The 14,886-nt window shown below is 38.4% G+C and overlaps 1 protein-coding gene across 1 annotated transcript in view; it reads left to right on the forward strand.

The window, feature by feature from the left end:
- The window catches only part of JMY (junction mediating and regulatory protein, p53 cofactor), a 105,814-nt gene extending 92,478 nt beyond the window's left edge, over positions 1 to 13,336 (forward strand). The window contains exons 9-11 of the mRNA XM_011284222.4: positions 732 to 1,329; positions 3,224 to 3,534; positions 7,956 to 13,336. Coding sequence (XP_011282524.2) covers positions 732 to 1,329; positions 3,224 to 3,531 — 906 coding nt within the window. The 3' untranslated portion in view covers positions 3,532 to 3,534; positions 7,956 to 13,336. The remainder of the gene's footprint in view (positions 1 to 731; positions 1,330 to 3,223; positions 3,535 to 7,955) is intronic.
- The last annotated feature ends 1,550 nt before the right edge of the window (positions 13,337 to 14,886 follow it).

Raw genomic sequence — 14,886 nt, forward strand, 5'->3', positions numbered from 1 at the left:
GAAAAATTTTATTCCCTCTCCTTCCATCATAAAATGTACATACTGTTTTGAGAGTTTTTTAAATGCCAAGAAACTTTTTAAAAAGATTAATGTTTTAATCTGTAAGCATTTGAAAATACATGTAAGAAACTAATAGTTCCATAGCTTAGTATATACCAATGGCATGTATTAAAACCATTTTTTTAATGTTTAATGTTGAGTGAGAGTGCAGATGGGGGAGGGAAAGAGAGAGAGAGGGAGACACATAATCAAAGCAGGCTTCAGGCCCTGAGCTGTCAGCACAGAGCCTGGCATGGGGCTGAAACTCACAGACCACGAGATCATGGCCTGAGCCAAAGTTGGACGTTTAACCAACTGGGCCACCCAGGCGCCCCAATAGCATTGATGTTTGATATTTTATATTGCTATTATTTTTCCACTTAAGCTAGTAATTTCAGTAATTAAAGATCTTTTTTAAATCCTGTGGTAATTTTGAATAGTTGACTTCTTAAGTGGATAAGAGGGAATAGGGCCTTGATAAAAGATTTGATAAGCAAATAGGGTTGGATGACGGCTGTTGAAAGGGATTATGCTTTGGTATTCTGGTCTTCTGTATAACTGTATCAAAGAATTTCCCCCTGAAATCACAACAGCTCCGAAACAACATCTTGGACCTGAAGGAGAAAATAGCCATCAGTTCATAGATTGTTGTAAACTAATTTGACCAGTTACAATCACTTCTACTTTTTTAGAGGTACCCTGGCCAAGTCATACTTAAATCAACCAGATTGCGACTGGCTCATGCAAGAAGAAGAAGCACAGCCAGTCCTGTGCCCTGTGAGGACCAGTGTGACTCTCTGCCAGGAGCACTACAGGTAGAAGAGAAAAGTGCAAAGGCAGAGGAAGGAATAGGCGAGCTTGGGTCGTCACACAAAACAGAAGCCCAAAGCCTCGCACACCTTGAAGATACTTCGCTAGCACAACTTGAAGCCGCTTCATTACCTCTCAGTGGTGTTACCTCTGAACTGCCGCCCACTGTTTCTCTTCCACTTTTGAATAATACTGACCTCGAACCAGGTTCTGTTACCACAGATCCACTCCCCCCACCTCTTCCTCCAACACCACCTCCCCCGCCACCGCCTCCTCCCCCTCCCCCACCACCACCTCTGCCTGTTGCTAAAGACACCTCCCCAGAGACACTGGAGAAAGGTCTGCCTAGAACAGAGGCGAACGAGAAGAGGATCCCCAAGTCTGCAAGTGCCCCCTCAGCACATCTCTTTGACAGTAGTCAGCTGGTCAGTGCCAGGAAGAAGCTCAAAAAGACTGCTGAAGGTTTGCAGAGGAGGAGAGGTAAGTTAGAAACACATTTTTAATCTGTTGAGTAAAGTGAGTCATAATCAAAGGCCCTTTTATTTCATAGGACCCAACAAAGCTTAAAACATTATTTTGGGCATTATTTGATTGCAAATAGGTTTCAAAGTCACGGCCTGGCAGACTTCTACCAACCCACATCAACAAATGAGCCTAGACACAAATGTGTACCTTCTTGAGCTCTTAGGGATGTTTTAAAAATTATATATTCTGAGGTAGTACTTAATCTAACTGGTAATAATAGTAAGTGGCTCCTTTTGTGTTAAGAAGAAAATCTGACTTCATTTTTATCATTTTTTAAATGTATTTTTGAGAGAGTGCACATGTGAACATGCAGGGGAGGGACAGAGAGAAAGGGAAAGAGAAAATCCCAAGCGAGCTCTTTGCTGTGAACATAGAGCCTAATGCAGGGCTCAGTGTCACCAACCATAAGATCATGACTTGAGTCAAAATCAAGACTTGGATGCTTTTTTTTTTTTTAATTTTTTTAATGCTTATTTATTTTTGAGAGAGAGATTGATAGAATATGAGCGGGGGAGGGGCAGAAAGAGAGGGAGACACAGAATCCGAAGCAGGCTCCAGGCTCTGAGCCGTCAGCACAGAGCCTAACACGGGGCTCGAACTCACGAACTGTGAGATCGTGACCTGAGCTGAAGTCGGACGCTCAACCAACTGAGCCACCCAGGCACCCCAAGAGTTGGATGCTTAACCAACTGAATCACCCAGGTGCCCCAAAAATCTGATTTTAAACCTAGGAAATACAAGCACAGTATTCACAGAAAAAGTAAGACAGTTGGGAAGGGCTGTCAATACTAAGATGGCTTTGGCAGGACCATGCAACATTTGGTTACATATTTATTGAGGCCTTGATACACTCATTGTATAAAAAAGGAAAAAAAACAAGGAAAGATAGGGAGTAATATAGACAATTTATTGTGTGTCCGATATGCCTTAATAAAGCTCTTTTTGAAAAGAACAGAGAATAATCCCTGTCTGTAGCTTTCATTGGGAGAACATTATATAAAACAATTTGCATATTACATTTTAATCTGAGAGACCATTTAGTAAAATATTTCTTACCATAACTGGAGAATTTCATATGTAAAACAACTAAATGGTAAAACAGAACAATCATCGTAGTAGGGGCACCTGGCTGGCTCCGTCGGTAGAGCATGTCACTCTTGATCTCAGTGTTGTGCTTTTGAGCCCCACATCAGGGGTAGAGTTTACTTAAAAAACAGACAAACAAAAACAAAATAAAATCTCTTAAAAAAAAAAAACATACTGGATCAAAACTTAGTTCTTTAAAATTACATTTGCAACTCAAATTGCTCTCTGAATTTAGATTGTGCTGGTGCCTTTGGGAGTCTCAGCTATGAAATTCCTAAAGACTACCTCCCAGCTCCCAGTCTGCTTAGGTGTCTTAAGGGGAAATTATGAAAATACTAATTTCGAAGTTGAGTCTGGCTTTTTTCCTTTAGGTTTTATTTTTGAGAGAGAGAGAGAGAGAGAGAGCGGGGGAGGGGCAGAGAGAGAGGAAGACACAGAATTCGAAGCAGGCTCCATGTTCTGAACTGTCAGCACAGAGCCCGACTTGGGACTCTGACTCAGGAACTGTGACATCATGACCTGAATCGAAGTTGGAGGCTTAACGGACTGAGCCATCCAGGAGTGCCCCGGCTTTTTTTTTTTTTTTTTTTTTTTTTTAAAACAAGTACAATTGGTATTTCATGTGTTTTTGGCACACCTGTCCATGGTTCATGGTTCATTTTGTTTTCAGTGTCCTTGGCTATCACAGTCCTAAAGTCTAGAGGTTATCAGTTTGACTCTAATTGTGATCCTAACTGTAATTCTTCTCTTTCATTTTATAAAGTGAGCTCACCCATGGATGAGGTGCTAGCTTCCTTGAAGCGTGGTAGTTTTCATCTGAAAAAGGTTGAACAGCGAACTCTGCCTCCTTTTCCTGATGAAGATGATAGTAATAATATCTTGGCACAAATACGGAAAGGGGTGAAATTGAAGAAGGTACAGAAGGAAGTTTTGAGAGAATCCTTCACACTTTTGCCTGACACAGATCCTCTAACACGGAGCATCCACGAAGCTCTTAGAAGAATCAAAGAAGCGTCCCCTGAGTCAGAGGATGAAGAGGAGGCTTTACCCTGCACAGATTGGGAAAACTAACAAGTAAATGGTCTTAATTTCTTTAGTAGCATTCACTAAGAGTGGATGATGAGGTCTGTTATATTTTATTGATGAGGTTTATTGTTATATAGCTCAGCTATTGAATCAACCATAGATCTGTAAACTTCAGGTTTTGTGTAGTTTCTAGAAACCTAACAAACAGTAAAGCACTTTTCAAAGATATTGTTATATAAATGCCAGGTTTATACCTGCCCATTAAAAATTTCTACAGTATAGCCCAAATAAAGAGGATAGACTGATTCCAGTAAGGTGGCAGTCTTATTCTTACTTTAAAACCCAAAAGCTCTTTCCTCACCAAAGTATTTCAGGTACAAACTGTTATATATATTGAATTTTGATTTTTTTTTTTTTTAATGTTCATTTTGAGAGAGGGAGGAAGAGGGAGGAAGAGGGAATGAGTGGGGGAGGGGCAGAGAGAGGAAGAGACACAGAATCTGAAGGAGGCTCTAGGCTCTGAGCTGTCATCAAGGAGCCCTATGTGGGGCTCAGACTCAGGAACTGTGAGATCATGATCTGAGTCAAAGTAGGACCCCAACCAACTGATCCACTCAGGTGCTTGCTCCCTTGAATTGTGATATCTGCTCAGCTGCCCAGAAAGGAATTGTCTGAGATCAATCCAGAAAAATTACTGCATTGTTTGGTTATTTAGCTTTCTAAGCCTTTAAAATTAAGGTTAAAATTATCATTTTAAGGTTTATCATAGTTACTGCATAATCCAGATAAAATTGCAGCTAAGATAACAAACATGTAATAAGTGTATGCATACCTTACTGGGTATGCCCATGGTATTGGTTACACATTGGACATTTTCCTAAAGTAATAGAGTTGTTACTCTACCACATTTTAGGAAGCTAATTACATAGTACTGTGGCACAAATTCTGCTAAATATAGAGTCAGTAAAGATAACATGCTATACATAGTATATAGAGAACTGATATTAGTCATAACTGAAATTATATAATTTGTGCAAACCGTAATGCAACTATGCGGATATATTCTATTAAGCATCTTAATTGCTCTCTTGATGGACTGTTTCTCTGGGCTTCACAATATTCACCAAACTGGGGAAGACTCATAGTTCTGGAAGGGGAATAGATAAAGGAATAATAAACTTACTTATTAGCCAGTGCTTTTTAAGCATGCCTGATGGTAAGAATTCCCTGAGAGATTATTAAAAATGCAGATTCCTGGCTTTCACTCCCATGAATTCTGAGTAGATCTGAGGTATATGCAGGCGTACATGTGGATTTTGAAAACTCCATACAGAAAAGGTAAAGTATGTCATTAATTTTTTTATACTGATTACATGCTAAAAGATAGTTTTGGATATATCAAATAAAATACTACTAAAAGCAGTTTTACTTGTTCCTTTTGGGCATGGGGCCATCAGGAAAATTTAGATGTTCCTATATTATACTCTCATCTGTACCACTTCCCTTCAGCATCTACTGTCAGTAGCTTTAACAAAATGGGGGTGAAAAATCTCAATAAGTGGTTATGCTCCAGACAACATTTGATAGTACCAGTGTTATGCCATGGGTATTGGGCTGTTGGTATCTTTTTCCCCCTGTTATTTATAGAGGCCCTAATGATCATGTTGTATGATTCAGTGTTTTTGAATCCCAAAATAATTTCAAACCATTTGTGCTTAACATATGTACACTATGCTTTGTAGAAGATAGCAAATATATTATTGTGTATACTCAGTGCTAGAGACTCAGGGTGTCTGACTGGGAATCTTTTTCAATCTTGTAGATGGTCTCCCACTTTACAGGGCTTGTTACCTGTAGTCTTGTCTCCTGCTTGAAGTTTCTCTGAGCTGCTAAGCCTATGCCTAAAACTACCATCTTAGCACAGATTGGGCCTTCATATAAGCGAGTATTTAGTCCTTTTGATACAGCTGCCCACAGTAGCCCAGTTGGGGTATGTGGCCCACCTGCTGTTGCTCAGGCCAGCCCATCATTTCTGTTTTCTGCCATCTCACCGGATCCTGCCCAAGACATAGACATTGCAGCAGCATTTTGTATGTTCAAGTGCCTCCATGGTTATTTATAGCTATGGGCTGCTAATTTACCCTTACAGCAGATGTTAAGAATATGCCCAGGATGAGTATCACTTTGAAAGTTGCCTAAAAACTCTCTTTTTTTGGCTAATTATTTATGACTGTTGTATGTGTTGTTAGAATGTTGAGAGAAACAATGAAATGGTCCCAGAAAATGTATGAGCTTAGATATCTGCAAAGTCACTTAAAAACAAAACAAAACAAAAAACAATGCATCCTACACCAGAAGCAAACCATAGACTAGTTGTGATCCCCACCAATTTGAGCAGGCAGTGATAAAGGAGCTATCCTCACTGACTTGTCTTGTGGTCTTGGGAAATCATTAAAAAAAAAAAAAAATTTTTTTTTTTTAATGTTTGTTTATTTTTGAGAGGGGGACAGACAGAGGCCAAGCAAGAGAGGGGCAGAGAGAGGAGGAGACACCGAATCTGAAGCAGGCTCCAGGATCTGAGCTGTCAGCACAGAGCCCAATGTGGGCTTTGAACCTACGAACTGTGAGATCATGGCCTAAGCCGGAGTCAGACACTTAACCAACTGACCCACTCAGGTGCCCCTTGGGAAATCATTTTTAAAGACTGAACTTTTAGATGGCTTCTCTACAGATGGCTAAACAAGCTATAATTTGTATTTCCTATTAGTCAGTTTTTTGTAGATTTAAATATTTTTTTTGTTTTTCAGAGAGAGAGAGAGCAGGGGGGAGGGGCAGAGGGAGAGGGAGATTGAGAATCAATCCTGAGCAGGCTCCACACTGCCAACGCAGAGCCCAGCGGCAGGGCTAGAACTCATGAACTGTAAGATTATGATCTGAGCTGAAATCAAGAGTTGCACACTTAACTGGTCAAGTCACCCAGGCACCCTTAGTTTAAGATTTTAAACCATTAGCTCTTCAAAGAAGATAATTTCTCGGGGTCCCTGGGTAGCTCAGTTGCTTGAGTGTCCCAACTTCAGCGCAGGTCATGATCTCACATACATGGGTTCAAGCCCCGCGTCGGACTCTGTGCTGACAGCTTGGAGCCTGGAGCCTGCTTCAGATTCTGTGTCTCTCTCTCTCTCCCCTGCTCACACTCTGTCTCTTGTTAAATAAATAAATAAATAAAATAAATAAAATAAATAAAATATAAAAAATAAAATATAAAATAATATAATTTCTCAAAACTTCATGAAGTAGAAAGTGAAGATATCCTGTTCTGCTTTGTCTTTCTTGAAAACTCTTCTTGGGATAGCCATAGGTAATAGTGTCCTTGAAGGAAATTTCTAAATGGAATGAAATACATATATAAGCTTTTTATTTTCTATTTTGTTTTCTGTGGGTTCCTTCATAAAGTTATGAAGTAACTATGACAATACTGTCTGTTAGAAATACAGTTTGAGGGATGGATGGAATTTAAACAGTTCAAGTCACATTAAAAAGGTAAAAAGAAACATGTGAAATTGATTTCATTAATACTTATTTTATATGATGTATCCAAAATCGTATGTTTCAACATTTTATCGCAATAAGAAATTCACGAGGTATTTCACATTTGTTTTGTACCTGGGTCTTCAAAATCCAGTGTGTATTTTAACTAGTAGCACATCTCAGTGTTGATGCTAAGTATTCAGTGGTTAAATGTGAAATGTCTTACCAAAACAATAAAATTATATTTAATGAACAAATATTCTATGCTGCTTCAGATTTCAATTTAAATCACATTAAAAATCCATTTTCTCAGACTAGCCACATTTCAAGTGCTCAAAAGCCACATGTAGCTATAGCATTAAACAATGTAGAACTAAGAATGCATGTCTGTTTTTATCTGCCAAGTAGGTCTTTCAAAGAATTATTCCTATGCCATATGTAAGCCATGGATCTCAAACACAACTATTCTGAAACTTAAAAAGCCCTACTACAAGGATCCCTTTAAAGACCAGTACTAATCCTATCCTCTAAATAGCAATATAACAAAAACTCACAGTGTAGTGAATTTTTAAAATATCATTTAACAATTCTTACTACACTGGCATTTTGACACCAATATTTTAGACTGTTTTTTCCTTTTTACCGTATAGTTTTGACATAAAATGTTAGTAGAAGAAATAAAAGTGAATCTACCCTACAACCTTATGTGATCAAAATCCATATTCAGATTATTTTGTTTTCATTTTTACTGTTTTATGAATAGAAGTGTATCCTTTTTTTTTTAAGTGTCTCCTGTATGCTGTTTCTACAGATGGGTATTTCTAAGCTATTTATCAGTGTTCATCTGGGTGTTACAGAAGTTGTGTGGTAACATATATATACACACTGACCTTAATAAGCCATCATTTTGTAATACATTGTATTATTTTTTTTCTAAACAGGTGACTCAACAGAAAGAAAAAATACAGTTGAAGATCAGTTCTTACTGTTTTGGAAAACAAAATTTTAAACATGCGATTTCCCAATTGGATTCCATTAGATGCAAAGTGTATTGGCACAGTGGTGTGAAAAAACGGAGGCACAGTTGGCAAGTTATCACTTTTCCAGTCATTCCAGTAGTTGGTGGTTAACATGAGTTTTAGATGTGCAGTGCTCCTGATGCAGTGAAGAAAAGGCCTTCTGGACATGCCTGGTTTTTTTAAGCACCTTCCCCTCCTGTCCACCCAGTTACATCCTTGTAGTGGCCAGTAAAGCTAGGGGTTGCTCTGAGTTGGAAGAACACTGGGTTGACAGAGATCTACTGTGAGCTGTATTGAGTCTGCTTTGAAATCCATCTTTAAGTGCACTGAATAGTCCTCTGCTTGAAAAGACAGCACCTCTTCCATACCAGCTTATATAAATAGTGCAGCACTCTGAAAAAGAAGTGTATCATGATAGCTATAGGACAGGAATTGGAAAGAATCAGGTGGAAATGCACTGAAAATGTTCACATTTTAAAGATGTTCAACATCTGAAAAGATAACATAACCACAGAGATGCATTTAATGTGTTTACCACAACATGATAGATTTACCATGGCATATTTTTAAAAGACCACACACTCTTACACTTTGTAAGGTTTTGAAGTAAAAATTTCCATGCTTTTAAATAGCTCTTCATAATTGTGAATTTATAATAGTTTGAATTTCATGTGCAACTTTGTGTATGAAAAGCAATACTTTGTAACTTGATAATATTTCAAATTATTTTTAGTCTTTTTGTTTGAACGATTGCTTGATTAGTGTAATGCAACATGACTTTCCTATTGAGAATCAAAAAAGAGGATTCAGTAATAGGGATGCTGATCTTAAATCTTTGTAACGGGCACATTTAAGTTTCTCTTTGTTATGCTCCGCAGTGAAATGTGCTCTACAAATAATGCAGAAACTAGACAGGCAGAAAAGCCTTCTGGGCTGGCATTTTACTATCCTCACATGTTTTGAGTGGGATTTTGGGAGAGAGCCTTTGTTACTGTCAGGAGACTTTTTAAAACATAGGTATAAAGTTCTAGGTGCTGATTTTGCTGTATTGGAGTCCTGAAAGATGCATTTATGTGAAAGGAGCCATTATGAATTCTCAGCAGGACTGCTGGGGGCTTGACCGAAGGTAGATCTGTTGGACCCAATCTATAGTATTCTGTAGAGTGTAATTCTGTATAAGACACATGTTGGCCTTTATATGAAGGGAGTTAAGGACTGAAGAACCAAAAAGAACTTTTATTTTTTCTGAGGCATTTCTCTGGCCTAGACCCAGAAAAGCAGTCCTAGAGTAAAAGTCCTTGAATGTGTATAAAGTGGTTTTCATGGAGAGAAAAAAAAATGCTCACAGATTTGTCCCTTTAAGATGTTACTTCCTTTAAAATAATTAAGGAGAAAACTTCCTGCTTACTGATGAGTAGGAGCTTTTGCACAGCATTTTCACGTTTCATATTTTATTCATGTTTTATTCCCACTTCTTATCTTGGAAGATTACATCTGTACACGAGATATATATTTTAATGTTCATCTCACAGCGGGGAGGTGTGTGTGGACCCTCCCTTCCTCCCGTTTCCTTCAGTACAGAACTGAAGCATTCTTTTCAACCAAAGACTGATTGGTTTGATTTTTTTTTTTTTTAAGCAAGTTTGCAAACCTTTAAAAAATCACGTATCAGTTTCAAACCTCTGGATGTTTATGGATCAGTTCGTTTTTTCATCCGTTGACATTCTGAAAAATACAGAAGAACCTAATATTAAACGTACAGCAAAAGCACTGGGATTTTTCTATGCCAGGAATTGCTCCCCATTTAGTGTTAGAGCTGGGATTCCATCAAAAGACAGGTTCTCTTAGAAATGGGTCTTGTGACTTGTCTTTCACAGCCATGTTCTAGTAAGTCTCTGGCAAATACTGGAGGGGTACAGACCCCTGTGAATCCTTTGGAGGTGCATCCATACCTCTGAGCACATCCCACTGTGGCACTCCATGAAGGGCATCTCACTTGATGATGAGCAGGTTAAAGTGCGGTCTTGTTAGCAACCAGCTGTGCTTATTCTCTGCTGAGTAACTTTTCCAGTACACGTATCTTCTGTCCTTAAGATTCCGATTCCTCCTTCCACAGAAGTACAAGTTAGTGCAGATCACCATCCTTTGGAGTTCGTAAATAATGCTAAAATTTCAAATAACTCCAGTCCATTTGTCCAAGATGACATTACCAGTTGAATCCTCGTGTTAATTTTATTTTCTCCCCCCAACCTGTTAATTTTAAAGAGGTTTTGGAACCCAACAAAATTACGTAAGCATGGTTAAATTCCCCTTTTCTCCACCTGCCCTTAAAAAAAAAAATGAGCATTTTTGCGCTTTACATTAAGGTTTTATATATTTAGTTAGGATGACATTTACAGGTGATCATGTTTCAAGTACTGGACTTGCCTATACTATTTATATGGTTTAAAATATTTGATAGTTTTATCTCAGTGTATCATTTGTCATAAGAATACACAAACAGCTGCTTGCTTATGCCGAATCAGTTTAGGAGTTGATTTATGAGTCTAGTCTCAACTGCAGTATATTTTAAGTGGGGAAACAAATAGATAACTTGGGGGTATTGTAAGGCTAATGTTACTGCCCACTTGAGTGCCACTTAATACTCAAACTGTTGTGTATATAACCAATGTGGCACACAGAAAACGTATTCCTACCCATCTCCAATATGGGGGGTACTGTGGGGTAGCAGTATGACAAAAGGCCTGGCTAAAGAGGATTTTTAAAAGATGAGCAGTTGTCTTGTTTGCTGTATGTTTTATAGGTTTTGAGTTGGTGAGTAGTATTGAAAACAATCATTCCCTAGTTCTTCATTGCAGAACTGAAAGATTTCTTCATGTGTATTTTTAAAACAACTAGGCACAGCTCTAAGAGTGGATCAGGTGTAGGATTTCCACAGCGGGAATGTGGGTTTTTTCTCATTATGTGAAACCATAGAAAATCTTCAGCACTTTCATTTACTCTGTATAATGGGGGGGGGGGGGGGGGGGGAAATCCTTGTTTCTACGAAGCTGAACTGTGTACCAATATTAGGTAACATGGCACGACCACTTTGCGATAAAAGAGTGTTAAATTGTAAAGCATACTTAGATCATAGCAGGCACCAAGAATTAAACTCCTATATCAGTGGAACAAAAATGAACAGGCAGCATCCTCTGTTTGGAATGGGACCAGGATACAATTAACACAATTTTATACATTCCCTAAGATGCCATTTTTTAATTGCATTCATTGAGTTTGTGTATAAATGTGAATCCGTGCTTTTAGCCTAAGGAAAGTTTTTCTTTCACTAAGTACAGGTTAAAAAAAAAAAAAAAAAAAACGTATACGTATCATGAGATAGCAATCTGTAAAGCACTAATGGGTCCATGACGGCCTTATCAGGGAGTTGAAATTTCATATGCTTTACCAGGTTTATTTTAAGAAATCTTCTTGAACAGCTGTAAAACATTTAAAAATCGTGGCAGATGCATTGTTAACATGCAACCATTTGATAAAGAGAACAGAAACCCTAATAAGTTGTCCCTAACTCTTGCACTGAATTTAAATGATAATGTAAAGTTAAATGTGCATTATAAACAGATTTTATTTCACCTTTATTGCTTAGAAGAGCTATGCTTAGTGCTAGAGGATGGGCCAGCACGATTGATTTCAGAGGGAAGAGGTAAAAAAAAGTAGAAGCACCTTACTGTTGGAGCGTGTTGCATTGATTTAGTGCTGCTGAACAATTCAGTAGTTACTTCTGAACTTTGCTACAAAGTGCTCTTTAGTTAAAGCACATGAGGAGGAACCTCTGCTTAAATTGCTTTGTAAAATAAAGCAATGGTATTTTTTATCCTATAAATCTAATTTAAAAGCTTTTCTTAAAAAATGAGTTTATATTGCTGCCTAAACTATCATGTATGTAAACAGAGGTTTTTTTTTTTACGGTGAGAGGGAATTTGGAGAGTGTGTGTGTGTGTGTGTGTGTGTGTGAGAGAGAGAGAGAGAGAAATGTTTGCCCATTGGGTTATTTTGAAGATGTGTTCATTCTAAAATGTTTTGCCCACAGTAAATGTACAGCTTGGTATTTGAGGAATTTAATTGAGAATCCAAATTTCTAAATGTTTCTCCCCTTCCCTCTATAATTATGCCACTAAGGTGCATGTACAGAAAATACCTCTGAGGTTGACATGTTAAATATTGTATCAATGCTCTTTCACACTGAATCTCAAAGCAGTCATTTGTTTTGAGAGGTAAGGGAAAGTTTTTCTGTTTTTTTGTTTTGTTTTGTTTTTTTAAAGTCGGTTATAAGAGTGCCTCAATTTGGGGGAATTAAGGGTGGATAGGAAAGGCTGTGCAAAGTGATTTTTAGATGTATAAAGAAAGGTATGGGTGTTGGTTATAGGGCTGAATTTTAACAAGGGAAGTTTGGGTTTTGTTTTTTTTTTTAACTTGCATGTTCTATGGTTAACTATCAAAGAGTGTAACAAGTTATAGCTTTTCCCAATACTAATTACATTGGTTTTAAGAAGTCTTCATGATCACAAGATGGCATTTTCCCTTCAATTGTGAACCAAGAGGGGTAGACGATACAACCCAGACAGTGACTTCTGACTTCTTCGACTCGGACAGAATCAACACTGTCTCATTGAGTTTCTTACTGTACTGTATGTCTTGCCAAGTGTGAAACCATAATATATATATTGTTTGTGAAAATTCGAAGGCTACAGATCATTTTGCATGATGAAAGCCCATAAGGGCTAATGAAACTGACATGTTTTTTAGCCTTTCTGGTTCAATGAAAATTACAATGGCAGACCAATTCACTATTTACTAGCTTTGTGCAATATTATAATGGTAGAAGCAAAACACTAGCACATTGTGCTTGGCTTTTAAAGATGGCTTTAACACCGTACATTAGATGGAAGTATGCACAGTGTATTGTAAATGCCACTCTTGCAAATTTACAATACTTATATGCTCCATTAATAATATTTTAAAGTATTAAAAGTACAAAGAAAAAACTAAGCAGGCATTTATAGCAATACTCTGAAATCTCCAATAATTGTTTTGACTGTTGCCTTTTGCTCTTTAGTGCAACTTTTCTGCATTGTAATTACTGCTTTGTATTTCCTGTTTTTTACACTTACGACTTCAGAGTTAAGTACTTGTACAGCAAGTATTGCAGTCACCTTCTCTTGTACATGCAATGTAACAACATACAGTTTTGGTGCTTAACAATATTCCTCTTTTTCTTTAATAAAAGATATTTATTGAGTTAACTTCATTTTGTTTGTTTAAAACAACATTGGTGGGGCGCCCGGGTGGCTCTGTCAGTTGAGCGCCTGACTCTTGATTTTGGTGCAGGTCATGATCTTACCATCTGTGGGTTCAAGCCCTCCTCCCCAGTGCAGAGCTGACTTGGGATTCTCTCTCCCTCTCTCAAAATAAACTTAAAAAGAAAAAAATGCATTGGTGGTGTGCTTTTGCTCTAAGATGATAAACAGGCGTCAGAGATGGTGTACCCCTGTACCAGTGCCTCTTCCTATTTGTAATGAAGCGTTTTAACGGTAGCTGAATTTGTGGTAATAGCCTAATTTATGTGATCTAGAAAGCTGTCCACATCGTTGGGCAATGTTGGCTTTCAACGTTGGAAGGTCTTTAAATACCTTTCATTTTAGCAAGCAATTTGTGACCATTTAAATTGAGATTATTGGTTTTACACTTAAACATGGGACTGACCTAAATGGAACCCAGCAGATACCCTTATCCAGTGCTGACCTGATGTGGCCCCTGACATACACAAGGCACACATTTCAGGGCAGGTGTCCTTAAAGGGACTTAGATCCCAGATGGTACCCTGGTCCCTGAATAAGGGCTCCAGTTCCATCTCTCCCTGTGCAGTTGAAATCAGTTTTGCCCTCTTAGAGGATTTTTGTTGCTGATTTTTTATTACTAGGGCTATCTATGTGAAAAGGTTCACAGGCTGGTATTAAGTGATTTATTTGTTCCTTCCCCAAACTACTATTTTTTAAATGACAGGCTGAACACAGTAGAATTTGGTACTTCTTCCAGCTTCAGAATTTTGTATTAAGTGAGAAATTTCTCTGAAGGAAGGGGCCTTAATTCCATGTGTTCTGTCTGCACATACATCAGAAACTAGCCCTAAGGGTTTCATTACTAGATAGGACGTCTAGCCAAACTGACAAGTTGTCACCTCTGCCTCTTGAATTAAACTCTTAACACTTCAGAAGAATCCTAGTATCTAGTTCATCCTTAGGAAAGTCATGGTGTGGTGGCTTAAGGGTAGCCTCAGTGGGTGACCCCTCTGTTGGACTAGCCACCTTTACTACGACAGGTAAAAAAACACAAAACGTGGAAATCTCGGCCCGATAGAATTCCTCAGTCCTTTGCAACTGTCCCACATCCTGACCTTGCTGAATTCCATAAGCCGGTTGAAAACCTTGTCAATTCTTTGCTCAAGTAAGCTGTTTGGGAGAGGTTTGAGATTCTTCGGTGCAAAAATAGCAACATTCCATCACATGCTAACAGTTACTGATGGATAATAAAGTTTGATCATATTTCCCATACCGTCTGTCCCTCTCCCAAGTTACTACATGGATACCCTTTGCACAGAGACAAGATACCACAACTCTGTTGCTAACCAGAAAACAAGATCCTCTTGCGTGAGCTCAGGCCCCACTCCAGGCAGGCTCTGCGCTCCCTCTCTCCCTGCCCCTCACTTGGGCGCACACTCTCAAAAATCAGTGCGAGTTCACGTGGGTCTCTCCAAATCACAGCCACCTCTCTTCCTCTTGCCTCCTCCATCTGC

The sequence above is a fragment of the Felis catus genome, chromosome A1 (genome assembly GCF_018350175.1).
Source record: "Felis catus isolate Fca126 chromosome A1, F.catus_Fca126_mat1.0, whole genome shotgun sequence".
NCBI classification, from domain to species: domain Eukaryota; kingdom Metazoa; phylum Chordata; class Mammalia; order Carnivora; family Felidae; genus Felis; species Felis catus.